The sequence below is a fragment of the Falco peregrinus genome, chromosome 18 (assembly GCF_023634155.1).
Source record: "Falco peregrinus isolate bFalPer1 chromosome 18, bFalPer1.pri, whole genome shotgun sequence".
Classification (NCBI taxonomy): Eukaryota; Metazoa; Chordata; class Aves; order Falconiformes; family Falconidae; genus Falco; species Falco peregrinus.
Genome location: NC_073738.1, coordinates 4,252,063 through 4,278,999, shown reverse-complemented (window position 1 = coordinate 4,278,999; position 26,937 = coordinate 4,252,063). Strand labels below are relative to the sequence as shown.

The window sequence follows — 26,937 nt, the reverse complement described above, 5'->3', positions numbered from 1 at the left end:
CTCTCATTCCTCTGGGTGCCTGGGAACTGAACACTGGCCGGGGCAGGGGCTGAGCCACCTCTTTCTGTCCTGGTGGGAGTTTCAAAACTTAATTCCTTTCAATACCTAAAGGGGCCTTATAAGAAAGATGGGGACAGATTTTTTAGTACGACCTGTAGTGATAGGACAAGGGCTTAAGGGTTTTGAACTGAAAGAGGATAGATATAGATTAGCTATTAGGAAGAAATTCCTCACTGCGAGGGTGCTGAGGCACCGGCGCAGGTTGCCCAGAGGAGCTGTGGCTGCCCCATCCCTGGAAGTGTCCCAGGCCAGGTTGGACGGGGCTTGGAACAACCTGGGCTAGTGGAAGGTGTCCCAGCCCATGGCAGGGGGTTGGACTGGATGATCTTTAAGGTCCCTTCCAACCCAAACCGTTCTGTGAATTTAGGAAAGTTGAGGCAGCTCCACAGCAGCCACAGGCAGTCCTGCATGCGTCCCCTGCTCCGGAGTTTTGCACTCCCCTTCCCTTTGGGGACAGGCAGAGGCACTGCTGGAAGCCACAGATGGGGCTGACCTCTTTCCTGTGGGCTCTGGGATGACCACAGCTGCTGTCCCCATGCCTGCCCTGCTCAGGCTTTGCTGGATTCAGCCCTGTGCTCACCCCCCTGCTCTGCAAGCGCAGCCCCACACAGTGCCAGTGTCTGCAGGAGGCTGGTCCCTTCCACCCCCATGGTCCACCAGCCACCCAGCGTGTGGGCACGGGTCAGTGCCCCAACAGGCATCCCAGGGACAGTTCAATGTGACAAGGAGCTCAGGGTCATCAGCACATGAAGCCTGGCAGGGCATGGGGCAGGATGCAGTGGGGGACGTGAGCAGTGTGGTCAAGGGGAGATCGATTCAGGCGCGGGCAGGAGCTCAGCCTCTCCGGTGGTGCCTGGGGGGCTGCCAAGGGGAGGAGCGCACAGAGGATTTGTCACTAGTGCCTGACCTTGGAGCAGAAGCCAGAGTGCGTTGTCCCCCAGCCCCTCCTGAGCAGGCACCACTGACCCCCTGTTGTGTTGTTCCCTCGGCTGCCTTGTTCCCTGTGCAATGAATTCTCCCTCTGGTTTGGTCTCAGCTTTTTATTCAGCAAAAAAAAGTGAAGGTACAGCCCCTTTGACATGTCATTAAGGTGGGCAGGAGTACTGAGCCCCTAATGCAAAGTGTGTTTTGGGGCACAGGGCTGGCTTTGGTCAGGGATGGTGGGAAAGAACCTGAAGAAAGAGAGCTTTCTTGCAAGCAAAACATTTTTCTGCTTCCACTTCTCTTACCCCACCTGCATTTTTCTTAATTTTTCAGCCTGGCTGAGCAGGGACAGGGACAGGGCTGCACTCAGGACAGCCCTGAGCATCCTCTCTATGCCCAGCCTCCAGTCTTGCGCTGAAGTCCCAAGGCTTTTTGTCAGCCTGGGGTTGGCTCACCTGCCTTGCTCCCCTCTATGAGGGGTTGCACTGGCATCAGCTCAAGGGAAACCATGACTCTGTGGTGCGCAGCAAAGCAGGCAGCCCCCGACCCCGGTGGGATGGCAGGGTTGCTGGTGAGTGGGGCTGGGATTTGAAGTCCTTGTCTCAACCATCTTGCTGCAGGCTCCTGCTGGGTCAGGTGGAAGGGACGAAGGGATGGGAAAAGGCTGCCAGCCCTGGAGACCATGGCTGTCCGGTGGGGTACGACAGGGTCAGGAGCCGAGGGACAGCCAGGCAGCTGCAAGTTTGCTTTACATTCGTCTTGGGAGCTTTAAAAACAGGAATACAGCATGTATGAGACCAGCATCAGCATCAGCCTTCCCTTCTCTGTCCCAGAAATGCCTCTCCACCTCTGCCAAACACCCCGTCCCCACCAGCCCATCAGCTCCAACGGGCCAGGAGAGCTCAGGGCCACCCCCGCTGTCCTTGGCACAGCCCCACGCACACTGCGATGAGGGGAGCAAACTGAACATCACCCGACCAGCGGCTCAGACCCACCAATCTCCCCCCAAAAGGGCAAGGAAGGCACCATCCTACTGATGGTCCCTAAGCCTGCACACAGGCTCTCCCCTCGCTCTGGGTGCTGGTGCTCCCCCGCCTTGCAGCACCCACAGGTGCCATCCAGCATGGCCAAGGGATGGGGAGATGCTCCACTCTGGGGCCAACTGCTTTGGGGGCAGCTCTGCTCCTGGCGAGAAGATGGTGCAAGCCCACCACCTCACTGTGCTCACCTGCACCAGCAGCAGTTTTGTCTCGATGTCCACGTGCCCCTGAGCTGGCATCACGGGCATCTCAGTGCCGCAGAGCTCCTTGGAGTGCAGGGCCTTGGCGATAACGGTGATGTTCACATTCCCTGTGGAGGTAGACGAGGGACATCACTGTGACACTGCCTCGGGGGCTGGCTCCAGCTCAGAGCCATCCTGGGGAGCCGGGAAGGGGGAGGGTGCAATGTGACTGGGAAACGGAGGGAAGGGGCTGGAGAGTGGAGAAGGGAAAGGGGAGAGGGAGGAAAGGGTCAGGAAAGCAGTGGCAAAGAGGAGTTTTGCAAGTAGCCTCACTGCTGGGGTCTCCTCCTCCCTCCCCAGCCCTTGCCATCCCCTCCATACCCAGGCTGGTGGCTCGCATGCCCCACTGGAAGGTCCTCTCCTCATCTGCGCAGATACAACCACTGTACACCTCGTCTGTGACCGCCGACGCCTCCAGCTCCGCCGACTCTGCCAGCGTCACCTGAACCTGCCAGACCATGGCCACGGCTTCATCAGCCCCCGCCAGACCCCAGACCCAGGACCCCCTCCCCGGCCCCGCTCACCCGCAGGCACTGCCGCAGGTAGTTGAAGACGGTGGCCACGAGGGTGAAGGCTTCATGGCGGACCACAGCGTAGGGCAGCGCCAGCTCCACAAAGAAGGGCTTGAAAACCATGAGGGTGGTGGCAGGGGCCAGCCCCAAGCCCAGCGGGGATGTGCAGAACATCCCAGCTTCCCACTGGGTGATGGCATCGGGCACCGTCACAGTCACCTCTGCAGAGCCCACCTCCCTGCAGGGTTGTAGAAGATGGGCAGATCTCACAGGCTGAGTCTGATGGACAGAGCCAGCAGAAGGAGCCTGTCAAGCCCCTTCCTCTAGGTCCTGGGGACCACTGAGGGCCATCACACACTTGGAGATGGGCAGAGGTACCGTCAGTGTTCTTAACTCTTATGGCATCCCCTGCCTACAGGCCAGACTGCCCCAGTCTCTCCTGGGGGAAGTGCTGAGGTCCAAGGGAAGGGGCTGCACATGCCTCAGTGTCATTCCTGGATATATGGACACTGAACTGCAGGTCTGGGTGCTGCACCCAGAGGCAAAGCTGATGCAGCGAGGACAGTCCCTTGGCTTGAGGTCTGCTGGGGCTCCTTACTCACCCCACAGGGACCAGCTCCCACAGCCACGTCCCTAAGAAATCCACCTGCATCCCTGTGTCCTCCATGACACCTGCCTGCTCATCTTCCTCCAGTCCTTCTCCTGCAGACAGGACACAGCCTGAGCACGCTGCCAGCAAGGATGGGAAGAGGCAGGCTGTGCCCACCCAGCCTGCAGCCAGCACGGGGGCTGTCACAGGCTCTCCCCGCTCACCTCGGGGGTGTAAAAGGCTTTGGTAGCTTTGAAGTTGGATGTTTGGTGCACAGCCCAGCTGAGCATTGGTGACAGCTTTCAGACTTGCATCCTGAAACATGACACATGAAAGAGAACACCACCGTGCTGAAGCCCAGAGATACTGAAATGCTTTTCCATCCCTCTCTGAAGAAAGGAAGCGACATGTGCTTAAAGCCCCATGCCAGAACAGAGCTCCCAAAGAGCAGGACCCCCCCCCCCCTCCCCCGCCACGCTGCAATGGGAGTGCTGGAGAGGAATGTCTGTGCCAGGGGAACTCTCCTGCTGCACCAGGGAGAGTTGGGAAAGATCAGGTGGATCTGCTCTGCCTGCCCCATTCCCAAACAGCCACCCTGGCCAGCGGGAGACACACAGCCCAAAAAAGCAGGGGGATGCCAGGCCAGTCCGTGCTGATTGCTCCAAGCCCAGATTTGTGATGGGAAGAGCAGAGCTTAGCCCCCTCCCTGTGAAATGCTGTTGTGCCTGGACTGACAGATGCCTCTCATCCAGCTGTCCCCAGCTGGCGAAGCGAGGGGCAGGGCATGTCATCTGAGCGATGTAAGAGCTTGGTACATGAGCGTAGATGTGGGCTGGGTGAGGGACCAGGTGCCCCCAGCACCCTGTGTAAGCCTTGCTGGGAGGAAGAGCAGCGTGAGGGAGGGCTGGAGGGCTCATACCTTAATCAGGGTGTAGGAGCCTGGCTGGATGTCAGGCACTGGTACCGCCCTGCGCCAGAGGCTGTGGAAGCAATCCCTCCAGCGACGCCTGGGCACATCAAAACAGTTAATGGATGGAGCCTGTAGTGCGGGGTACAGATTTGGCTGACAGCGAGGTGTATCACGTTCTTCGACTTGAGGATAGCCATCTTCAGAAAACATTGGGATTAACTTATAGACCTAAACAAACACATGAATTCTGAGGGAGAAAGACACAAAATGCTCCTGGCCCAGCTCTGACCCCTTTTGCCCCCAGCATATTTTGCCCCCATAGCTTCTGCACCTCTGCAGGCAGCACAGTGATGCTGCCCTACAGCCAGCCCCAGCCCTCTGCTGGGACCCATCACTGCCCCATCTCTCTTCTCCCCAAGGGCAGGGGATGCTTCCCACCGCCCGCACCCTGTTTGCAAGATTTCCACCCCAGTGGGCCCTGCAGTGGCTTAGCCCACCCCCGTAGGTGATGCACCATCTGCCCTGCAAAGCCCCAGAACCCGTGGGTGGTGTCAGGGGCTCTCTGGGGGCTCCCAGACACCCAGCATCCATCCTGTAAGGGCAGCTCCCCCAGGGTCCCTACTGTCCTGCTCTAAAATGGGTGACAGTGGCAAGAAACTGCTGTCCCCATGTGCCAGCAGTGAGTCTGGTCCAGCCCAGTGCCAAGGTTACTCCAGACTCACCACACTGGGGTTGACCTTGCCCTGGGCACCAGAGGACCGTGTGCGTTGATCCACAGCGTAGACGGCACAGAGTGACCCTGGGGCAGCCTGCACCTTCAGGCGGAGCTGCGAGCCCACCAGAGCCCTCTGCTCCGAGAAGGACAGATTCACCTGGAGAGAGAGAGAGGAAGCCTTTGGGATAGGGGAGAGGGTGGCTGTCCCAGGGAGAGCTTCTGTGCCACAGCCTGACCCCAAATCCCAGTGGAGGATGGAGAGTGAGGACCACGATCAAAGCCAGGAGGTGGTTTGCAGCAACAACAGGAATGGGCAAGGAAGAACAACGCCCCCCCCCCCCCCCCCCCCCCAAAAAAAAAAGGCGAGCCTGGGACCAGACGGTTGCAGGGGATGAGGAAAGCCTCTGCTGAAGAGCAAGGTGCAGTGCCCACATCTCCCACTGAGCCCGGCAGCAATTCCCCCAGCTCCAGCAGCCTCCGCTCACCTTGTTGGGGAAGCACTTGGCCACGCTGAGCTCGGTGCTGTCAGCCACCATCTCCCCGTTGGGCAGCACCACGTAGCCCAGCACCTTGGCCGTGGGTGCCAGCTCGGGGCCGATGGGCAGCTCCAGGGAGAAGGAGCCTCTCAGCCCTGTGCCGTGGGAAGGGAGGTGACATGAGGAACAGGCAGGGAGAGCAAAGCCTGCACAGCCCATCCGTGCCTCAGGACCTACCAGCCTCTGCAGGCAGCTCTTTCCTGAGGAAGGTAACAATGGTCCACTTGGCCAGGACCTGCAGAGGAGGAGATGGGAACAATGAAACTGATGCTGAGCGGGGAACCAGCACAAACAGATGAGGGGAGGCTGTGGAGGATGCTCAGGGAGAGACTATTAGACCCACAATGTGCAGGAGGGATGGAAATGGTGCCCCAAGACCTGACAGCTCCAGGATCCATCCCTGAGCGCTGAACTCAAGAGTGCCTGCCCAGGGTTGGCTGGAAATGGCTTCTGCTGTAGCTTAACCCCAACCACAACCAGCCTCATTCCACTCCCTGAGCTCTGCCCTTTGTGCAGTCTCCCATCTCTCCCCAGGAGAAGGCTCACCAGGAAGACCACATCCAGATTCTGCAGCTTCATCCCCATGACCTTCTCGTCGAACAAATAATCCACCTCGAGCTGCTGGGGCTGGCCGCAGGGCAGCTTCTTTCCCACCCTGTGGATCTTTAGGAAACTTTGGCTGTCCGAAGAGGAGGGATACAGGTAGCGAGAGACACTTTGGTAACGGAGATACTTCTGGCCTTCATCTGTCTTGGGTGCAGCCTGACGGGGGGTGGGAGGGGAAATGGAGGCTCTTAATGGCAAAGACCAGCTCAGCAGCAGAGCACAGGAGGGGTGGAAAGTCACTCTGCTGCTGTGACTGTGACATCCCTGCAGGAACATGCCAAGAAACACAGTCCAGCTGGACTCAGCACCCAAAAAATAGAGCTGTGTGCCATCAAGGGGCTTGTCCAAGGGACACTCAAAGGGGCAGCCAGCAGATGGCCGGAGGTGGCAAGCATGGCTAAGCAGCACGTGTGGGCAGATGAAAAAGCATCCCACAGCTCTCTGATCTCGTGCCCAGATGGTGAAGGTAGAAAGGATTCTGAAATTTGGCAGTGAAGTATGAAAATGGTAAAGGCAGAGAGAAGGAATTAGAGCAAGAACTGGCAGAATGCATCAAAAGTGAGAGCAGCCCCTTTTCCCAGCACAGGAGGAGCAGGGAGGGTGCCAGGGTCTGCAGGGTCTGACAGGCAACCACGGTGTTAAACAGGGCTAATAAACATGTGGAGCTCTTTACCATAGGATGCTGTGGGTGCTAAAGGACCAAGTAAGGTCAAGGGGAGGCTGGAAGATTTTGTGTAAGAAAACCTTTGTGATCTTTACTAAATCCAGGATGCCTAACAGGGCGTGGGGCACTTACGTGCAGGAAGACCTCGCCATTCCAGCCAGAGGTGTCCAGCTCGAAGGAGGCTCTCCCCGATCCATCCATGAGCAGGGTTTTTGTTTGCCGTTTTAGTCCAGTATCAACCACAAGCAGGAACTCCTTCTCCTTCAGGGCAGAGCTGTTGGTTCTCTTCAGCAACATCTGCACTGGCAGGGAAAGGGAGATGCTCCAGGCTGGGCTGCAGTCGTGGGGCAGAGGGCAGGGGTGGGCGAGCAGGGCTGGGGTCAGCAGGAGAAGGACTGGGTGCAGCAGGGAGCAGGGGAGCCCTGCAGGGTGCCCCCCCCCTCCCCCATTACCGTCCCGGTGTAGGGGATGCCTGGCTTGTAGAATTTATCGTGGTTTTCAAAGGTGATCGTGGCCATTTCATCCACAATTACACAGCTTCTGGTCACTGTGCGCCACATCCCTGCAGAGAGGAGGGGGAGGCGAGAGAGGCACTCAGCAACTTGTCATTGCGATTCCCCCCAGGAAAGATGGGTCAGAGTGTCTCTGACATGCAGCATTACAGGTTTGCTCCCTACTGCTGGCTTTGCAAGTGGCCACACACAAAAAAACCCACCCTGTCCTCTTGCAGGCAGTGGTTAGGGGCAAGTCTGCACAGTGCAAAACCACACTCGTTGGGCAACAAATGCAAATCCCAGTGCTTAGGCGTGATGGGAGCTGTAGTGTGAGCGGGGCCACACTCAGCCGAGATCTGTGTGCTGCCAAAATACCAAGCTTTACCCCAAAATGCCCCTCTTAATGGCTGCAAGCAAACAGAAGAGGCCTCTCACAGCTGCACTGCGCTGAAATTGGGCTTTTTATTTGACCCTAAGGATGCGTCTAACAAGCCCTCCCAGGCACAGCACAATTATTTGTAACTAGATTCAAGTCAGAAAGCCCCAGTATGAAAAATAATTACCCCGGTAGCTCTCCAGGCACTAATCAAGCACACTAACTAGGCTCAGGAAGGCAGAGAGTGGAGAAGGAGATGTGGATGATGGAGGGATACCTAGGGGTGGGCTGTTGGAAGGGGAAGAAACTCCTGATCTGCCTTCAGGACCTAAGGGATTGCTCCGTCAGTCAGGAGTAGAGGAAAAATGGCAGCAAAGAAAGTAAGGGCACAGAGCAGCTGCTGCTTGTGGATGGGAAGGACAGAGACCCTGGGGACATGTGGTAGCTGTGCCACATCCTCCAGGTGTCACCAGCCCAGGGCAGTGCTCACCGGTCCCCTCCTCCAGCAGCGTTGCAGAGGCATAGAGCCGACTCCCATGGAAGCTGGTCAGGCTGAAGGAAGCCGCCGGCACCTCAGCGGAGAAGCAGCCATCCCTCCCCATCTGAAGGAAAGAATCACCCTGTGGCTGGGCCCTTGAGCGTCGCCTGCTGTCACCCTTGGGCTCCCAGCTGCTGCGAGCCCTGCTGCTGCTGCATCCCTCCATCCTGTCCTGCCACCCTTGGATCCTGCGAACTTGCTGCCCTGGGGCTGGTACTGTGCTCTGCCGTGCAGCTGGCTGTCCCGTTCCTGCCCATCCTGGCCTGAGGACCACCCCGAGCCCCTGCTCCACTCCTCTGTGCCCTTTGGGATGACTCCGGGTTTTCAGCACTGCCACGTGAGAGCTGAATCACCTGGCAATGCCCGATCGATGCACCCAGCCATCAACAGCCCAAGCACCACAAGATGAGGAAACATTTCCAGGGCCACCAGCCAAGTGCCTTCTCCCTTTCCTGCTGCCCTCACCTGGCCCCTAAACTCAACACAGTTCCTCAAAGATCCCTTCAGGGAAATATCATCTTCACGGGACCGGCACAGCCTGGCTTCAGCTCTTCCCCGGAAAGTTCTCCCGGACGGGTACCTGTCAGGAAGGGAGCAGATGGGGCGGCTGTTTGGGGGAGCATCGTCCTGGGAGCATCCAGCTTTCCTGTGAGGCTGCTCTCCCACTCACCGCCCACAAATGTCCAGTTGGGTCTTCTCGTCCTTCACCACCACGCAGGGCAGCCGGATCAGCACTTCAAAGTGGGGTGGCCCTGTGGGGAGACCAGCAGTGAATGGGACTGTGCCCATCTCTTCTTTTGGGAGTTTCTTGCCATCCCATACAATGGCTCCCCGAACACTCCGTGCGGAGCCCAGCCTTCATCCCCACGCACCGTCGTCCTTCACGCTGAAGGAGTGCTGCTTGCCCTCCACCTTGATGGTGTATGTGCCCAGGGCTGGCTCCGCAGCCAGCGGGAAGGACAGTTCTACGATGCCCTGCCGTGGGCTCACCCCCCGCCACTGCGCCACGGTCTTCCTCCTGGGATTCTGCAAACAGGGACACGGAGCTGACGGGGCTGAAGATCGGCTGCGTGGCAGTGTGGGTTGATAATCTCAAGGATCAAGTCACCCTGCGTATCCTCACCCAAAGCAGAGGTTTTGCCCTGCCATCACGCTCAGAGTGGCATCGCCTCTCCAGAAGGAAAATGCCCACCCTGGGGATGTATCAGCTGAGCTCCATCCTGGCTACACTAGCTGGAGCTGGCAGGGAGATGCTCCAGCCTGTACTGGGAGCTCAGGAGGTTCCCCAGGTTGGGTTGAAGTCTCTGTGGCAATAGCCACTGCTGTCTCCGTCCATGTAGCCTGCCCCTTAGCAGCACCTCCGCAGAGGACCCCCTGTTTGGCGGGCAGACGGTGAGCTGACCCCGAGTGGGCTGGAGATGTGGATGAGGAACCCAAGCCTTTTTCCCTGCCCCTTGTAACTTCTCTCAGCACCCACAGCGGGCATGTCCCCATCCCTACTCCTTGTCCCCACACCAGCTCCTTGTCCCCAGCATCACACACGTGCTGTGGCCCTTTGCTCCATGCAGGGGAGCCGACATGCTGGCACAGGGTAACGACTCACCTTCACGACCACCAACGGGAGCTGCAAAGAAAGAGGGGAGCAGCATTTAGCACGATGAGAGCACGGGACGCTGAGCTCGTAGCTGAGCGGGGGGCTGAGCCTGTGGGATCTGGCTCGGCCCCTGCAGAGCTGGTTGCTGGGCTGGGGGCTCAGAGCTGCGGTCACTGCCTGGCTCCCGCTGCCCTCTCCAAGCAGCAGGGTGCGAGGCTGCGTTGTGCAAACAGCATTAGTTGTGCAATGGGGCCTGGCAGCACTGTGTAGCACCGGGAGTCTGGAACCATGGGTGTTACAGTGGTGCATAAAAGCTACGCAGGAGGGAAGAGGGGGAAAGGGAACAGCTCATCTGTGCCAGTGCCAAAAGCGAAGGGCTGTACCCTGGGCACGCAGGCTGGGCAGAGCTGTACCCCTCCTGCCGCCCGTCCCTTCAGTGTTTGGGGGATTCCCTCCCTGTGGGGACGCTGACAGCTGTGCCACTGCTGCCACCGAGGCTTGGGCACACGGGGATCCCGTTGCCTCCGCATCCCCCCCGCACCCCGATCCCATCTCACCTCCCTGTTGCTGGGAATGAAGTTTTGATCCAAACGGACAATTCGAAACTTCACTGGAGGGAGCAAAGGTGGGAGCAGGAGTGAGTGCTTAGGGCTCAGGACCCAAACCTGGCAACCCCATCCCAAGAGCCAGCAAGCTCTCCCAGCAGCTCCTGCCCCTTACCAGTTTGTCCAGGCTTGTAGACGTCCCTGTCTGTCTGCACCAAGGTCCCCAGCTCCAGGGTTTTCACCAGTACTTTCTTCTGCTCAGACACCTGCAGGGAACCTCCCTGGATGGAGACGTGAAGATGCGCAACCTCATAGATGCTTGCAGGAGGGGTAGAAACCTGCCGCAGGGGAAACCAGAAATGGTTGCAAAGCCTTTATGTTGGATGCCAATGAGACAGTACACCCGGCCCCCATCGTCACCACCCCGTGGCCCCATGAAGGCACCAGGGAACTGGTGTGCATGGGAAGATAAGGCAGATACAGCCAAAAAAGTCTCTGTGCACACCCATGTCCCTCCACTCTTCACCTCACTCGTTGCTCATCCAGGATGGACCCCACGTCCCCTCCCAGTTACCCCAGGCCCCTCTGGCAGCAGGTGGGGGATGGATACCCCTTCCCAAGGTCCTCAGCCCTGTTGCGGGGCCATGACTCACGTTGGAGAAGCGGGGCCAGTTCAGCTGGAGGATATCGCTGCCCTGCTTCTCCAGGGTGATGTTGGGGACTCTGAGGCTGCTGGCCAGGTGGAGCGTCACCTGCACGGGCTCGTCCAGGTCCATGAGGTGGATGTGCACTTTGCCAGTGTATGGATAGTACAGCATGGAGGGGAAGAACACCATGTAGTGCCTGGTGGAGGAGACACCTCAGTAGTGGGGGAGAGCAGGGAGCCCTGCCAGATCGCAGTGCTCCCTTCCAGATTCTCAAGGCAGAAGGCACGTGGGGTTTTTTCCATCCCATGGATGCTCTCCGCAGGGCTATGCCACCCAGCCCTGCCCCATCTACCCAGGGAAGCTGGCGAGCGCACGGAGCAGAGCAGAGCCCCCTTTGCCTAAACACCTTAGGGAAGAGCCGAGGGGTCAATCAAGAGCGGAGGGAGGAAAGGCTCTGCTCACCCACTGGCTTCTGTGTGAGGTTGCACCTCCACCAAAACAGCCCAGAGACACCAACCCCTGGCACAAAGTCCTCTGTGGGGACAACCACCACCCCGAGCATTCCCACCCGGACCAGCAACCACAGTCACAGCAAGGATTATCGCAGCGCTGAGACCGACCCCGCTCCCTGCAGGCACAGACAGGGCTTACGGCTTTGCAGATGCTCCAGCTGTGAAGTACAGGACAAAAAACAGCAGGCAGGGCAGAGCTGCCACAGACCCCATGCTTGGAAGACCAGTGGAAGCAAGGTGGTCCCAGAGCCCCGTGTGCTGAGTTTTCTTCTTGTCTTCAAGCCTTCACCTCCCGACTGGCAGCAAGCAAAAGCCAGCAAGGTCTCTGGCTGGGACCCAGCCAGCCAACCAGGACAATGTTTAACCACCAGACCCAATGTTTGCTGGGTTCAAGGTTCTAGGCACCCAAAGCACACCCATGGTGGTGGGCACACTGCAGGACTGCTGAGCCAGCTCGGAGCTGACAGAGCTGCCACACAGACCCCCGGCAGCAAGGCAGGCAATAAAGAGGCTTTCTGCAAAATTAAATTCTTCACGTGCACACTGCCCTTGACCATCTCCATGTGGCAGTTCCCGATCCGGTGAGCTGTTACTCATGGGAAGTCTCTTTTTTTTATTTGCTCATGTTTTCGCCTGGTGATATCTGTCTGGGCAGACAATTGCCACGGGTTTGCAGGATTTCCTCCTGTAATGAGCCAGCCGCTGCCTAGAGTGGGAACGATGCCAAACCAACACTGCACCCTTGTTTGGCCACAGTTTGCACATCTTATTGGAAAGACGGGAGGTGAAGCCTGCCCACCCTGCTGCCAGCACTGGGACAGCCACATGCTGCGTTTCTCCCTGCCCTACTGTCACTCTGCGGTGGCTGTGACAGGAGCTGCTCGGCTGGGAAGGAGCCAGCAGATGCCTAGAGCTCTGCCCGGCTGCAGGGAACGGGCCAGGGGAGATGGTGGCTGGTGGATGAGTCTGGTTGTGCCATGGTCTGGTGGCCATGAGGAGGTCCCTCCTGCTCCAGGTGGGCATAATCCAGGCACCTCTTCCCTCTGAGGGTTTTGGGATGTAACGGATGCTCTTCCTGTGCACTTACTGCTTGTCCCCAAGGCAAGGAGAGGTCTACTTGGGACCTAGTCCACCCCAGTGTAACTCTCACTCTGCCACATGCTCCTCACACCACCCAGCGCTGCACCCCACGGAGAAGCTGTGGTGTCCACAGGGATGCTCCACCTGCAGTGATGCAGGCACCCCACATGGCTGTAAGGAGATGGATCCCCCTCCCAACTCCCCCCTCGGCACCCGAGGCGCAGGCAGGACTCCGTGCACGCGCAGCATCAGGTATGCACTGTTTAATCTTGCACCCTTGTCTCATAGTTCAGCCTCAAGGATGCTGTTCCCCCTTGACCTCCTGCCCCTGCCAGGCCTCACTCTGTGATCTGGACCCCTCCCCAGAGCTGGCTGCAGCTGAACAGCATTGCCAGCTTGCAGGAGCCTCTGGAAGAAGCAACCCAGCAAGCCCATGGGTGAACCCCACCGCGTGTCACACCATCAGGGGTGGAAAAGGGAGCGGGAAACCCCCCAGCCCAGCCTGGCACATCTCTCCCCCCTACCCAGTGTGCAGGCAGGAGCCACCCGGGCACACGGGGCTCGTTACCCAGGGCCAGACACAGCGTCAGGTTTGGGGGAGACAGTTAATGCCCTGGGGAGGGAATGCACAGCCACAGAAAGGGGTTTCTGGGGGCACCTTGCACTCTTTCGGGGTGCTGCTTGGTCCCCCTCCTGCACTGCTCTGCTTCCCCTTGCACCGAGGCACCATCCTGCTCTTGCAGGCTGCCGGGGCAGTGGCAGGTCTGGCAGACACATCCACAGGGGACAAGGGGACAACATGCCTCAACCTCTGGCTGTGTCACCTCCCTTATTTCCCCGAGGGGTTCAGTCCCTCTACCTAATTACTGGCCCTGGTTGTGTCCTCCTTGCACTGCGGGCTACCCTGTCCCCTGCCAGCATGGGCCCCAGCGCAGCGTAGGAACGGAGGCTGCTCAGCACCCTGGTCCACACAGCGATCTGCAGACAACTCGGCAAGGGCATCAGCCATGACCTGACGGACAGTCTCTGTCAGTCTGGGGACATCCTTTGGGCTCAGGCCACAGGTTTCTACCTTGGGGAAGATTCGGATGGTGCACGTCCCTGGAGAGAGAAGGAAAAGGCCAGGGATGCTGTTAGATGAACCCACCAGCAACCAGGTCTTCCCACCAACATCCTCCAGCACCAGCTGCCTCCCCATGCCTCAGTGTCCCACAAAGAGACCTTCAAGCCCACATGCCCCATCCCCACCAACAGCTCTGCTTTCCAGCAATGGGGCTTCTTGCCCATCACTTACCAGACGTGAATTTCTTATCCTTGGAGCTGAAGAAGTCCCAGTATGGGGAAATCACAATGGGGAAAATGGGAACCTATAGGACACAGAGGGTCAGGGGAGTCCTCCATACAGACCCACTTCCCAAGTGGGACTCTAGCTCCTGTGTGCCCCAGGCTTCAGCAGGTCCCCGTCCCCTCCCTGGGTCCTGCACAGCAGGGTGCCTGTCCCTGGGGACTCCAGAACCCAAAAGATGCTGATGTCTCCCACCCCACTGCCTCAGGGTGCGTGCCCACCCCACTTTGTCAAGGGCAAGTGGAAAGGATGGCCTTACCTGAGCCTGCACAGCCAAGTGGAAAGCCCCACGCTTGAAGGGCAGCATGGATTTTTCCTGGTTCCTGGTGCCTTCAGGGAAAATCCACACTCGGAGCTGCACGGGATGGGGAGAGACGTGAGCATGGACCCCAACCAGAGCACCCTGGGACCTGCTGTGTCAGTCCTCCCCACACCCCCCTTCCCCCATCAGTGTTTTCTCCCTGACTTCCCCCGCTGCCCGCCCTCACATTTTCACGCCGCATGGTCTTGGCCGTCTGGGCGATGACATCAATTGCATCTTCTCTTTTGTGGCGGTCGATGAAGATGATGCCACTGAGCCAGCAGGCCCACCCCACGGTGCCCATGTACATGAGCTCCTTCTTGGCGATGGGCACACAGCGGTCAGGAATGACCTCCACCATGCCTGGAGGATGGATGGGAAAGGAAATGATCCGTCCCTGCCCAGTGGCACCCAGAACCAACAAGCCCTGTGGCTGTAGTCACCTGGCATCATCTTCCATTGTCCCAGCCCTCCCTCTCTGTCGCACACCCATAGCCCTGAGCTCCTGTCCCACCAGCTCTTCTGGCTTATGCCTACCACACCACCCTGTACAGATACTGGTGCTGTTCTCGGTGGGAACCCCAGGATGAGCCTGGTCCACCCCTGCAGCACCCCAAAGGCTGCTCATGCAGTGATGAGCCCCACCCCCCCCCCCCCTTTCCCTTGCACGTACCCATGAGGTCAAGGGAAGCTTGGTGGTTGCAAACTATCACATAGGGCTCCTTGATGTTCAGATGCTCAGAGCCCCACACCTGTATCTTGATGCCGTAAAACCATTTCAGGGGCAGGATGGCAGCACACAGGAGCCTAGGGCACAAGAACACACGTAGGGAGCGGGTTGACATAGGGGGAGGCTGCTTGATATTTTCCAGCTCCTCACCATCACACAGGGAGCAAGATGCAAGGAGCAAATAGTGTGTCCCAAGGTGGATCTGTGCTCGGTCTCTGATGCTTCGCTTTTCTAAGCGGGTTTGTAGCCTGTATAGCTCAGAGCTAACCTTGTAACCATCCCTAAGGCAAAAGCAGCTACTACTTCAGTAGTAGAGAGTCTTCATTGGAGCTTCTCGTGAAGAAGAGCAGCCAGCACAAGCTGGTGGGAGGAAAAAATACATCAGGCTTTTTGATCTCCAGGGATGATGGGGAAGCAAGAAGAGAAGGGATGGGATGTCTGCCTGCAGCCAAGCTGCAAATCATCACATTCCACTGAGGAAACTGGCCTCTGGCTGGGTGAGCCTCACGCTGAGGCTGCCCCATGCACAGCTGGCTTGGTGCATGCAGGCTGGAAACCCAGACAATGGGCTCACAGATACCTAAAGCCAGAGAGACTGGATTGCACAAGAGAGGTGCTGAGCTGTAGGTAGACGAGCGCTGGACAAGCAGAGGAACAGTCTTGAAACAGCTCTACAGGGATGCTGATGTCTTCAGGGACTGTCCCTGCAGGCACCAAGCTCTGTGCTGCAGTTGGAGGGGGAAAAGAGCAGGGAAGGGAAAACCAATGCTCATTCGAGGAAATCACAAAGAAAAACTTCACTGGACCTGCACCGTCAGGAAGAGGTGGAGGTTTCATCCAGGCAGATGGAAGAGGGAACAAGAAAGAGCAGTGTCACCATCCAGGGAGGGTTGGACAGGAAAGGTAACATCAGGATGGCAGCGATGATGAAGGGTGACACTCAGTATGAGAATAACGAGAGGAATGGAGGGAGGATGGAGCAACGGGGATTGCAGCACACAGAGTGGCAGTAAAAGGCTGGTATGCTTTCAGGATTGAAATCAGGCACTCTCCAACCCACAGCATGAAGAGTGCCCGTGCCAGGGTCCACACATCTGGCAGCAATTGGTCCCAGGGAGCCCACAGGGGACAGGGCAGGGGATGGGGCTGTCAGCAAGCGCTCAGCACCAGGTAGGGATGAGAAGTTTGGGAGGAGAAAGCAGAGGCAGGCACAGAGGGATAAGGAGGCACGATGCTTGAGGGTCCACTGTATCAGAAGACCACCCATCCCTTGGGAGATGCAGGCTCAGAGATCACTGCATCTGCAGAGAAGCAAAACACTGGTGGCAATGCCCCAAAGCAAGGACTAATGACAGGAATGTGCTCCAAGCCGGAGGCTTTGCGATTTGGAGGCTGAGGAGGAGAGGGTGTGCTGCTCCAGCGGAGGATGGCTGCAAGGTGTCGGTGGGATAAGATAAGGCAGCGTGAGTCACCGCTGCATCACCCCAGGTATTGCCACTAAGCCGGAAACATTTGCGCCAGGGCTCGGAGCACCTCCGGGCACGTGTGCGTGCACAGCGTTTCTGCACAGGAAGGATGAGGGAGAGAGGCTACACAACAGCCTAATAACATCAACCCCCTGACCACACTCCTGCCTGGGGCCTACAATCCATCAGCACGAATACGTGATGGCTCAAGCTCAGCAAATGCCACAAGCTCAGACATTTTTCACTCTGACATAATTATATCTCTTCTGGTATGCTATCATGCCCAGGAATCCAGTAACAAGATTGCAACACCCTTCAAAGCAACTAGACCTTCCTCTCATGTTGCACGGAGATGTTATCCCAGTACTGCCACCACCCCCGAGCACAGCTGACAGCACCAGCACACGACTCACCAGAACATGACTGCCCCATGCCCTGCAGCTGATGGCACCGCTGCATCCCCAAATCCCTCTGCCAAAGCGCAGTCCCCAGGGCTCCTACTGGGCAAGAACTGCCGGGGAGACGGTGATGGGTGTGCATCTGCATCCTGCTAATGGTTGTACCTCCAGCCTTTGCCAAACCCCCCTATCACTCACCCAGCCAATGACCCCAACATTGCAATGGCCAAGAACGATCCCTTTTACGTTACTTCAGCCTCCAGGAACCACTAGTTCTGACCCAGATGGCCACCTCCATCGTGGCATAACCTTCCCTGGGCATGGCCAGCACCTCTTCACCGTACCACAACATGTAGATGCACCCTTCATTGGCACACGGACATGACCACAGCCCTCACTGTGGCCCCAGGGCTCAGCCACCAGTCATAACGCAGCTGTGGGTATGTCCAGCCCAGGAGAGAGCGTGTGTCCACAAGACCACATCAGCTCCTCCATCACAGCCAAGCCCCAACCATCTCCACTCCAGAGGCACGCCCCCAAGCTGTACTCACTTCATGTTCTCCACGGAGCGTCCCCGAAGAGCTGCAAAGGGGGACAGGATGGTGGCCATGGCCACAACCCAGCAGTTGAAGAAGACCACCTTGCAGTAGTAGTGGAAAGTGGCATTGTACCGATAAAGCAGCAGGGCTGCCAAGGGGAGGAGGAGCAGCAACCCATGGAGCAGGACCTCCACCATGCTGTCCTGGCAGGAAGATGCTGGGGAGCTCAGCCCACGTCCCCAGGAGCAGGGCGAGTGGAGCAGGGGGTGCTGAGGAGCATGGCAGATGAATCAGGTGTATCAGCAGAGCAGTGCGTGGGTGTTTGGGGCTGGTCCAGGGGAAGGTGCTGTGTGTGTCTCACCCCGTACAGCGGCTGGAGGCTGGACTGGCTCAGGTGGGAGGCAGGCTACCCCACTAAGGGTGGAGAGTGATGGTGAGTCAACGCCGGGGACCCTGGAACACCCAAGGTATTACCTGCTGATAAGTGCCCACCTAGGCTGTTAAAAGCCATTGCAGTGCCTTGGGAAATCCCCAACTGCAGAGCATCTCGTTGCAATGCGATCTGTTGCCCACAAAGGCGCCCATGCTCTGGGCACCTCTCCTGGCCACAGGGACCCCAACCCCAGGAAAGGGGGAACCTCAGCTGGTAGGAACAGCAGGAGCTAGTTCTGGTCCCTGCCCATCACTCTGGCACATCCTGTTGCAGCTCCCTGTTGGTACCATGGCTCATCCCCAGACCTCACCCTGCAGAGTATCAGATTATTAGAAAATATCTCCCTGCTGTTCCCTCCCGGGTCTGCAACAGGCACGTGGTACCGGTGCTCCCCCCTTCTTGGGCTGCAGGACCCCCTCTGCCCTTCCCCTCCCGAGCCCTAGCATCTGTCACCAAGGTCCCAGCAATGTCACAGAGGTCTGAGCCCCGCCACCCCCCCCTCCCACTGCCACCCTGGGCTGAAGGAGATGTCAGCCCTCGCCCCAGTTGGCAGTCAGGGGCTGCATTGCGTTAGGTGTTTACATAGGTGCAATTAGCACGCACAGGGCTGTAATTAGGCTCTCTTTCTGCTCTGTTGCTTTCGCACTGCACACGCCGGGTCCCCGCCAACCCTGCGGAAACCCTGGCCTTGATTTTAACTGCTTGTCATTGCAGAGATAACTCTGGCCTGGTCTCACCCACCAGCAGCATCTCCCAGCCTGGCTGTCCCATGTCCCAAGCCCTGCCAGGGACACCCACACGATGCTGCCCAGACCCCTTGGCTCGTCTCCGACCCCTGGGGCAGGAGGCTGTGAGCAGAGGGCTCCGCTCATACCTTCCCATCACAACCTACCAGAGCTCTGGGGCAAAGAGACCTATTTACCACGCTGGGGAGAGCCACCACATCACCTGGGTCTACCCCAGCGGCCCTGCCCCTCATCTGACACCACCCCACACCTCCCTTGCTCCGTTCCCCTCCATGCCCATGGCTGCTTTTCCCACCCACACCCACCCCATCCCTGCTGACATGGGTGCACACGGATGCCTTCAGGCTCCCAGCTGTATGATGCTTTCCGTGCTGCCAGCTGGTGGGTGCCACAGTCCAGTCACTGTGACCCACAGAGGGCTCCAGGGGTTACTTCCACTGTGGGTGTTGCAATCCCCGTTGCCTCACCCTCCCATTGCTCTCATTATTCTCATATTCATCCTAAGATTGGGCCATATCTTGAGCTCACCCTTCCTGTCCACCCCATCACCAGGTGACTCCTCTCTTTCTTCCCTTTCTGTCTATATAGATGTGGAAACCTTCGTGCACCAGCCTGGTGCCCATCAGACGAAGCTGTGCTTTTGGATCATCTCCATCCCTTCTGCCCAGCCAGTCCCATAGCCTGCCAGGCTGCTCCCAGCTGCAGACATGCCTTCACGATGCAGCCCAACACGGCTCTTCTGCTCCACATTTGGGAGCTTCTCCTCCAGCTGCAGCAGGAGCCAGGCTGAGGTTTGCTGCAGGGGAAGATCTACCTGTGCCAGAGCACAGCTCAGTCCTGGGCTCCGGGAGGATAAACCCTCCTTTCCACTGGGACCCCTGAGGGGAGGCAGGACAGTCCTTGTGCCCAGGGGGAGCAGAAGGAGGGAATTTAAAGTGCAAGTGCCTGAGCACCATCTTTCCACGTGCTCTGCGCTCCAGATGACCCACCAGCCCCAAAGTCTCCTGCTAGGACCTCTGCTCTTAAGGCAAAGCCTCCTGACAACTGGCCTGTAAACCAACCAGGGTCAGAGCAGAGCCATCACCCCTCAGTGGGGCTGGGGAGGTAGCTGACACAGGGGAAAGCTTCCAGCACCCAAAACACATCTGCTCCCACTTCCCCCTTCTTTCTGAAGAGCAGAGGGGATGCCAAACCCTGAGGAACTCCATGCTTCCCCGACTGCATCCCCACCAGGAGCAAGCTACAGGCCAGATCCAGCCATCCGATGACTGTGCTCACCAGGAGCATTCCACTCTGCTTCCCAGCAACCACCAGCAGCTCCCCATATTGCACCAGCACCCACATCAGGCACTGATATACCCTCCCACCAGGTGCAAGAGTCTCACCCACCCCTCACCCTCCCAGCTTGGAGGCAGCCCTGTGTTTAGGCACAAAGCCAGCATTCTGGGTAATTACAGATGCTTAATTAATGACAGCAGGGCACTTTCTTAACAAAGCAAATTAATTACAGGCGACGTGCTGCATTGAGATCTGAAGGGACTAATGAAGACCAGGACCACCTGGCCCTCCCCAGCCACAGGGACACAGCTCAGCCCTGCCCCAGAGTCCTCACGGTGCTTGGCAGAGATATGTTGTCCAGCTGGGATTGGGATGTCACCACTAACCTGCTGGGGATAAGCCCTCTGCAGAGCATGGAGATAAAGCCTGCCCCTGTTTGGGGTCACGCTGTTACCTGGGGTTTGGTGACAGGCTTTGTGACACCCCCTGCTTGAGGGTGGCTCATGGGGAGGAAGCCAACATGCCGAGCAAAATCATTTTGCTCGGCACATTGTCTTCTTCCTCATGAGCCACCTTGAAACTATAGGTATCACGGAGCACCCATGCTCAGCACCTGCAGGATCTTCTGGGGTCAAAGGCTGGGACGTGGAGGAGAAACCATCTTGGGAAGCACGGAGCTCACAGCCTCTCCTCCAGCATGTTGTAGTACTCTGTGGGGAGAAAGGGAGAGCTGGAGGATGTGCAAGGGCCACCCCTGGGATCTGATGGATAAAGGGAGCTGGGAGGGCTCAGCCTTTGATTGGGGGCTGCCTGGTTGACGCATGCTTAAAAAATGCATCGATGCGGTGCTTAGGGACGTGGTTTAGCGATGGACTTGGCAACGCTGGGTTAATGGCTGGACTTGATGATCTTAAAGGTCTTTTTCAACCTAAAAGATTCTATGCTTGAGGGCAAGACATCCCTCGCTGAGGGACATGGGGAGAACGTGTCCTTACCTGATGCTGGTAGGACACTGGGTCCCACGGTCCCCGTGGCACTGGGGGGTGGAGGAGGGGGCACTGCGCGGCTGGAGAGGAGCAAAGACAGGAGTCAGTGCTAGCCCTAGCATTACACCAGGGACCACAGGGACACGCACGCAGCCCTGCTCCAGGTGGCACAGAGCTTGTTACTCACGGCTCCCCATCCTCAGCTAATGAGCCTGTGCCCGGGTACCGCAGGGCCACCGGCCTCTGATCCTGCATCAGGACCGGCCATGCCAGGATGGGAGCGGGACCAGGGCAGGGGATGTAGTGATGGTGAAAAACCACAGTCTCCTCTTCCTCTCCGGTCTGCAAAGGCACCACCATCTCCTGCAGGGAGGAACAAAAGGCAGAGCTGTGCCGGGTGCCTTTCAGCAGCTGTCTCCCTGGGGCACTGCTCCCCAAAGCACCAGGGAGGGAGCTCCCACGGAGCTGTGCTTGGCTGCGATGCCGCTGGCACTGCGCGGCTCTCCCAGGGTCCAGCTGGGTGGCCTCGACCCCACACAAAGCCCCACGGTCAGACAGCGTGGGAACACGGCCGTGGGGGACGCGAGGAGGTGGCAGCCCCACAGATGGGACCTCAGAACGCTGCTGGGAAGAGCCTGTTTGATCCAGCCGCTGAGACACAGCAGGCAGGGTCCAGTCTTGGCCAGCATGGTGAACTGGTGGGCGCTGGGTGGGCAGCCTGGGAGGGTGCTTGCCTGGAGCTGCCAGCTGGCAGTGAGCAAGGCAGCTGCCCGCAGCCCAGCTCTTGCCCCCGCTGAGAAAGCGGCATTTTTTCCCCCCGTGGAGATGAAATGTTGAATGTTATTTTGGTTCAAGATGGACTTTGAAATGAAAGCCCTTGCAGAGCCATCCTGCCTAATAGTGCTCAGCCTTGCTGCTCGGCTGCCGCAGCCCAGCACTGCACCCTGCCTGCGCCGCACACGCACGGAGGGTCCTGGCGCTTCCCAGCTGGGCTAAACCACCTCCGAGCAGCCTGGATGTGACCTGTGCTGGCAGAGCTGGGGGTTGAACCAGCACAAAGAGCTCCAAGGGGCTGCAGAGCCTGGACTGAGCTGGGCTGAGACCACCCAGTTTCTGCATAAGTGAGACAGGGTCATCCCGTGCTCATGAGCAGCCCTGGAAAGGTCCCTTTGCCCACCTCTTTGGTCCTATGGTCCCTTTGCCGATCCAACATCCCTGACCCTTACCTGGGCAGCAGCTGGGGATGGCCCGAACCCGAAGGACGTCAATGCCGATACAGCCAGGTTGTTCATCACCACCTGGTGCATTTGGGAGTTTTGAATCATCATCAACTCGATTAAATCTGCCAGGGTAAGGGGCTCTGCGTCAGAGAGAGATCAGAGCAAGGGCACACGAAACACAGCCATGGGATGAGTGCCTGGGATGGGGTGGCACCAAGGTTTGTCCCTGTGCCCAAGCAGTGGGAGCTAAGCCAGACTTCCCCCACCCCAATTTGGAAGGCCCATGTGGCATTTAAAAATTATTTTGCTTGGATAAAGCTTTAAAATAGCCATATTTCAGCCTTTTCTTCTTTGCAAATGTGATTAAACATCTGGTCTGGCTTGCTGAAGGCTGCTCACAAAAGGTGATTAGTGGTGCTGGAGGCATCAGACTTTCCACCCATTCGGAGGAGAAATGCTCTGGTCCTGGCAGCGCTCAGCGGCTTGGCAAGCCTCTGCCTTGGCACCAGGCAGCAGAGCCGGTGTCCTCGGGGTGTCACCGCACGGGGAGCATGCCAGGGTCAGCTCTGCTTTGTCCCACATCACGCACGGGGAGCTGGGAAGCCCCCAAAGGAGGAGGGAGCTGGGGCTGGGCTGTGGGGGGTGCTGACCCCATCTCCATTCCCAGAAGCCAGCATCTATGGAGTGGGGTCCAGGAGAGGAGCTGGCTGGGGAAGCTCAGTGCCTCCCCAGCCCCTGCCTGGCTCTGCACAGGGGGGCTGGGACCCAGAGCAGCTGTATACATACAGGTCAGTGTCCCAGCCCCCTTGGCTGGATGCCGAAGCCACAGGGCCGCTGCTGAGGACAATCCAACTGCAGAGGAAGCACAGCATCTGGCTCTGCACCCCCATTAAAACATCCTCATTTGCCACAGGCTTGAAATTCCCCTGCAAAATGTCTGCAAACCTGCTGGAGGGGCTGCCTCTGAGATCCTGCTGGCTTTGTGCATGAGACCTCTGAGCCCCTGTTAGCTGCAGCCTGGGTACAAAAGGGTTTGGGCATCCCCGTGCCCCATGTGCCAGATCCCAAAATGCTTTCATAGCTGCAGGGACAGGCTCCCAGGGCACCCAGGAGGCAGCTGGCTCTCCAGTGAGGAGCACTACAGCACAGCCCGGGAGGTGGCCGGAGCCACAAGAAGGCAGTGGGCCAGCAGCCAGGCATTGAGCCGGGAGGAGGAAGCATGCAAAGGTCTGGCAGCTCCTCATGGAGCCCACCCATCCTGCTGGAAGGGCAGCTAGCCCCCACCGCAGGGCTGCGAGGGGCCAGGCTGGGGTCTCCATTTTCTTTCCACATCGATTTCCAGCATGCCCTTTCCTCCATGTATTTTTAAAGACGGCTCAGCCTTCCACCCTCTCCACAACACTGCACAGCTTCACCCTTGGCAGGTCCCAGGGACCAAAAGCCTCCGTGTCTCTGCTTGTCCACTCCCCCAGTCCAGGCTGATGGACCCTGGGTTGCACCAGGTTGGACAAAGCCCCTGTAGACGCTGGTCTTTGCTGCTGCCTGCACCTCCCACAGGCTCTGGGGCTAGCATGTGTCCCACTCCGGTCCCACCTAGCACAGGCAAATTGCCTGTATCACCCTGCCTTTCCCTGGTGATGCTCCCTACAGTCACGTGAAATGGGGTTTGGGAGAACAAAGAGAGGTGGATTTATAAAAACAGCCAAAAAACATTCCCTGGGAGCATCCTGGTGTGGCCAAAGCTGGCTTTAAGGTTAGTAAAATCACCGAAAGTCACATCCCATGGGACAAAGCAGGCATCGAAGCATGGTGTGGCCAGCCCTGCGAGGCTGCAGAGGGTAGGCACAGCCCCCCCACCTGCCTCTTATCCTGAAAAGGCTGGGGAAAAAGAAGAGGATGGAGATAAGCTGGTTTTAACGCTGACCTCTACGATGTCTACCGTCACGCACCTCCCCGGACATGTGGGGGTCCAGTGGCAGGGGCCAGGCAGGTCCCAGGAAGCTGCTGGAGGATCATCACCGGCTGCTGGGGCACCGGTATGGCTCCATGGGAAGATCGCTTGGCTTGGAGCTGAAAGGCAGGAGGGGAAGGAAAACCCCAGAAATCTCCCACTCTTGTTTAATTTAGTGCCCTGTTACTGCAGCAGCCAGGGAGGAGAGGGGACAGGAGCTGGGCAGGGAGGAGAGCAGTGCTGGCCCCGGGGGAGCAGGGATGAGAGCCAAGGAGTTGGGGGGTGGCTTGCACTGACCCCCATCCTTGCAGGGGTGCAGCCCCGTGAGCCTGGCTGAATTGTACGCCTGGCGGGTCCCCACCTCTGGGGACATGTCCCTGTGCAGAAGCCACCCTCCCAGGACCCCGGGGTCTGCAGGGAGCAGGGAAGCATTTTGCAAAGAGCAGCTTTGCTGCCCCAGACCCCAGTGCCCATTCAAAACCCCAACCCCAGCCCCACTCTCCTCCCACCCCACCCCACTTTCTCCACCCCACTCTCATGAGCCCCGACTATTCCATAAATCCAGAGACAGAACCACTCCCCAGGGCTTACGCTGTGCGGGATGATGTAGGTCCCTACCGGGGGGTCCCCCCAGACCCCATGGGGGTCCCTCGCTGCCCCCACCTCCATGGCTCAGGCAGGTGCGCGGGCGATGGGGCGAGCAGAGCAGCAGCAGGGCTCGTTGCTATAGCTGCTGGGGCCAAACAAACCGCTCCTTGGAGCGTTCCCAGGCTGGTTTTCCCTGCGGTGTATCCCCAGGATAAGCCTCCCCCTGCAAAAGGCTGTGGAGCAGGGATGGCTTGTGTGTGTCCCGTCCCACCCCTCGATGGTATTTCTGAGCCTTCAGGACCACCTTCCCCCAGGGAAACAAGCTGAGAGTTAGAGGATGCAAGTTTAGCTGAGCTCTGCTACTGGTCCCAGTTGCAGGGGAGATCTGGTCCCAGTGCTGGGGCTGCTCAGCCCCACTGGTAGCATCTCACAGCTTGTGGCATTGTGAGCTTTCCTAAGATCCCAGGTCCTGGCATCCTGTGGGTCTCCACAAGTCCCATCTGTCAGAGCCAGTGGAATACGGGTCCGCTCCTGCCCCATGGCTCATGCTGTCAGTGCCTCTGTTTCCTGGTCTCTGGGGCTGCAGTTCTGGGAGATATGTGGGGATACTGAGCCCAGACAGAGCAAAGGTCACTCAGCTGGGGGATAAGAAGGAAAATAGGCAATGAGAGCTCCCTGCTACCTTCTCCTGGGCTTTGGCAGTGTGGGGCTCTAAGACATCCCACGCCAGAGGTGGCTGGGTCTGTGACAGCCTTTATTTGCTGAGTACACCTTGCTGAGCCCAGGTGAACTTCCAGCAGCAATGGGATCTGCAGTTTCAAGTCTGTTGCCTTGTGTTGTCTTCAGTCCTGCTGCCAGGTCACCGGCTTGGGAAATGGGAAAACAAGGATGGGGCGGGGGCTGGCAGGATGCACTTTTCCATCAGAGCGGCTCGCTCCTCACCACACCGCCTCTTTGATTGGGACATATTGAAAGGACCTTTCAGGCACTGGGAGAAAGCACCTGGAGGGGCTGGAGGCAGCTGCAGTGTGTCCCTGCAGAGCTGAGCCCTGTCACCTGTGCCTGGGGGGTGTCCAGGATGTTGGAGCCCACCTGGTAAGGGGCTGCTTCAGGGAGTGCTGGGAGATGGGTCTGGGTGAGAGTCTGGGATAGCTTTGGAAGTCAGGCTGGGATCGGATCTACAAGGCTCGCTGGTGCCTGCTGTCCAATGGAGGCATCCCTGCCTGTGCGCCACGGACCTGGGGTCTCCGTTGGTGGAGGGAAAAGGTCCTTCCACCCCATGGGTGTCCCCTTGCCGGTCGTCAGTGACAACATGCCCCTGTGCACGACCAAGGCACAGTGGCTGGGCACATCGCTCAGTGCTGGTGCTGTCACCTGAGGTTTGGCCCCCGGGATGCCCGTGGCACAGTGCTGAGCCCCCTGGGCTTGGCTCCCAGCCTCGTGGACCACTTCCCCAGGGCTACAATGACTGGCCACCACTTTCCCCCATGGAAAACCAGGCAAGGCTCAGCATGAGCACCAGCGCCTGGCTCCACCTTGCTGCTCTCCCCTACCATGAGCCCCTCCCAGGATGCTCACAAGCGGATTTGTGTCCAGCAGACCAAAACCAGCTCACATTTTCTGTTTCTCTCCCCCTGGCCAGAAAGCTCTGCGTGCCTGAGCTCATCTCAGGGAAACACTGCGTCTTGGAACACTATGTCTGCACAAAATATATAAGCCCCAGCAAGCCCATTGCAGTGAAAAACCACTTTCTCCCCCTAAACAGCCCAGCTTCCCACCAGCCTCAGTATCTTTCCTCCACCTCCATCAGCTGCATTTCCCCAGGCTGCTCTTCTGGGTGATTATTTGCATCAATATTACATCCAAAATCTGCCGTTCACCAATAGCACAGATCTGGGAACTTTTCCCAGGAACCCAGCCTGCAGCCAGACCTGCTCACCAAGCAGGAACAGACCTCTCCAAAAACTCTTCTGCCCCAAAAACGGCACCGCAGACACCCCCAGATGCCAGGGGAGGAGTGCTCCGAGGCCAGCTGCCTTAGCCCCCAGCCGTTGGCTCCACTCCTGCTATTTTCTGCTTGATTAGATTTTGTTCTATGTTCTTAATTTCTCCAAGCCCTTCCAGATTATTTCTCTGCCTTTTGTTATAACTCCCAAATTCCCATTATTTGCACATTTAATTACTGTGCTGATTACCCCCTGCTTCTGGCAGAGCATGCCTTGCTCTGAACAAAGCCCTGGTATCAGTCTTGCTGGTGCTAATATTGTTCTCATCTGTAGGAAGGATTCAAGCGCCTGGGCGAAGGGCTGAGCAGCACAAGGAAACCTTCTGCCAGTTGTAGGACAAGAAGGGGTGGCAGGGGACCTGCTCTG

General features: G+C 58.2%; 3 protein-coding genes and 1 long non-coding RNA gene across 4 annotated transcripts; 1 reads left to right on the top strand and 3 right to left on the bottom strand.

Moving 5' to 3' along the window:
* Positions 1-1,522: 1,522 nt before the first annotated feature.
* On the bottom strand, positions 1,523-11,851 carry LOC114012576 (alpha-2-macroglobulin-like protein 1). The gene is made up of 22 exons (XM_055789700.1): positions 11,644-11,851; positions 10,999-11,188; positions 10,521-10,683; positions 10,358-10,410; positions 9,810-9,830; positions 9,079-9,232; positions 8,877-8,958; positions 8,672-8,786; positions 8,159-8,270; positions 7,251-7,360; positions 6,931-7,095; positions 6,075-6,290; positions 5,706-5,763; positions 5,478-5,623; positions 5,000-5,149; positions 4,287-4,505; positions 3,592-3,682; positions 3,381-3,480; positions 2,791-3,016; positions 2,588-2,714; positions 2,213-2,334; positions 1,523-1,750 (listed from the first exon to the last, which is right to left on the bottom strand). Exons 1-22 carry the CDS (start codon positions 11,715-11,717, stop codon positions 1,733-1,735), a joined length of 2,712 nt encoding a protein of 903 aa, XP_055645675.1. The 5' UTR covers positions 11,718-11,851; the 3' UTR covers positions 1,523-1,732.
* Positions 11,852-12,005: 154 nt separating this feature from the next.
* LOC114012577 (uncharacterized) lies at positions 12,006-20,846 on the top strand. Its single transcript, XR_003555128.2, has 3 exons — positions 12,006-12,085; positions 12,683-12,836; positions 19,131-20,846. It is a non-coding gene; the product is annotated as an uncharacterized LOC114012577 (long non-coding RNA).
* AGPAT1 (1-acylglycerol-3-phosphate O-acyltransferase 1) lies at positions 13,166-17,560 on the bottom strand. The gene is made up of 6 exons (XM_005238824.3): positions 17,376-17,560; positions 14,904-15,037; positions 14,418-14,593; positions 14,189-14,284; positions 13,879-13,951; positions 13,166-13,685 (listed from the first exon to the last, which is right to left on the bottom strand). The coding sequence occupies exons 1-6, from the start codon at positions 17,558-17,560 to the stop codon at positions 13,444-13,446; spliced, it is 906 nt and encodes a 301-aa protein (XP_005238881.1). The 3' UTR covers positions 13,166-13,443.
* PRR29 (proline rich 29) lies at positions 20,420-24,673 on the bottom strand. The gene is made up of 6 exons (XM_027788676.2): positions 24,569-24,673; positions 23,976-24,096; positions 22,033-22,166; positions 20,994-21,169; positions 20,816-20,886; positions 20,420-20,530 (listed from the first exon to the last, which is right to left on the bottom strand). Exons 1-6 carry the CDS (start codon positions 24,644-24,646, stop codon positions 20,499-20,501), a joined length of 612 nt encoding a protein of 203 aa, XP_027644477.1. The 5' UTR covers positions 24,647-24,673; the 3' UTR covers positions 20,420-20,498.
* Positions 24,674-26,937: the final 2,264 nt, after the last annotated feature.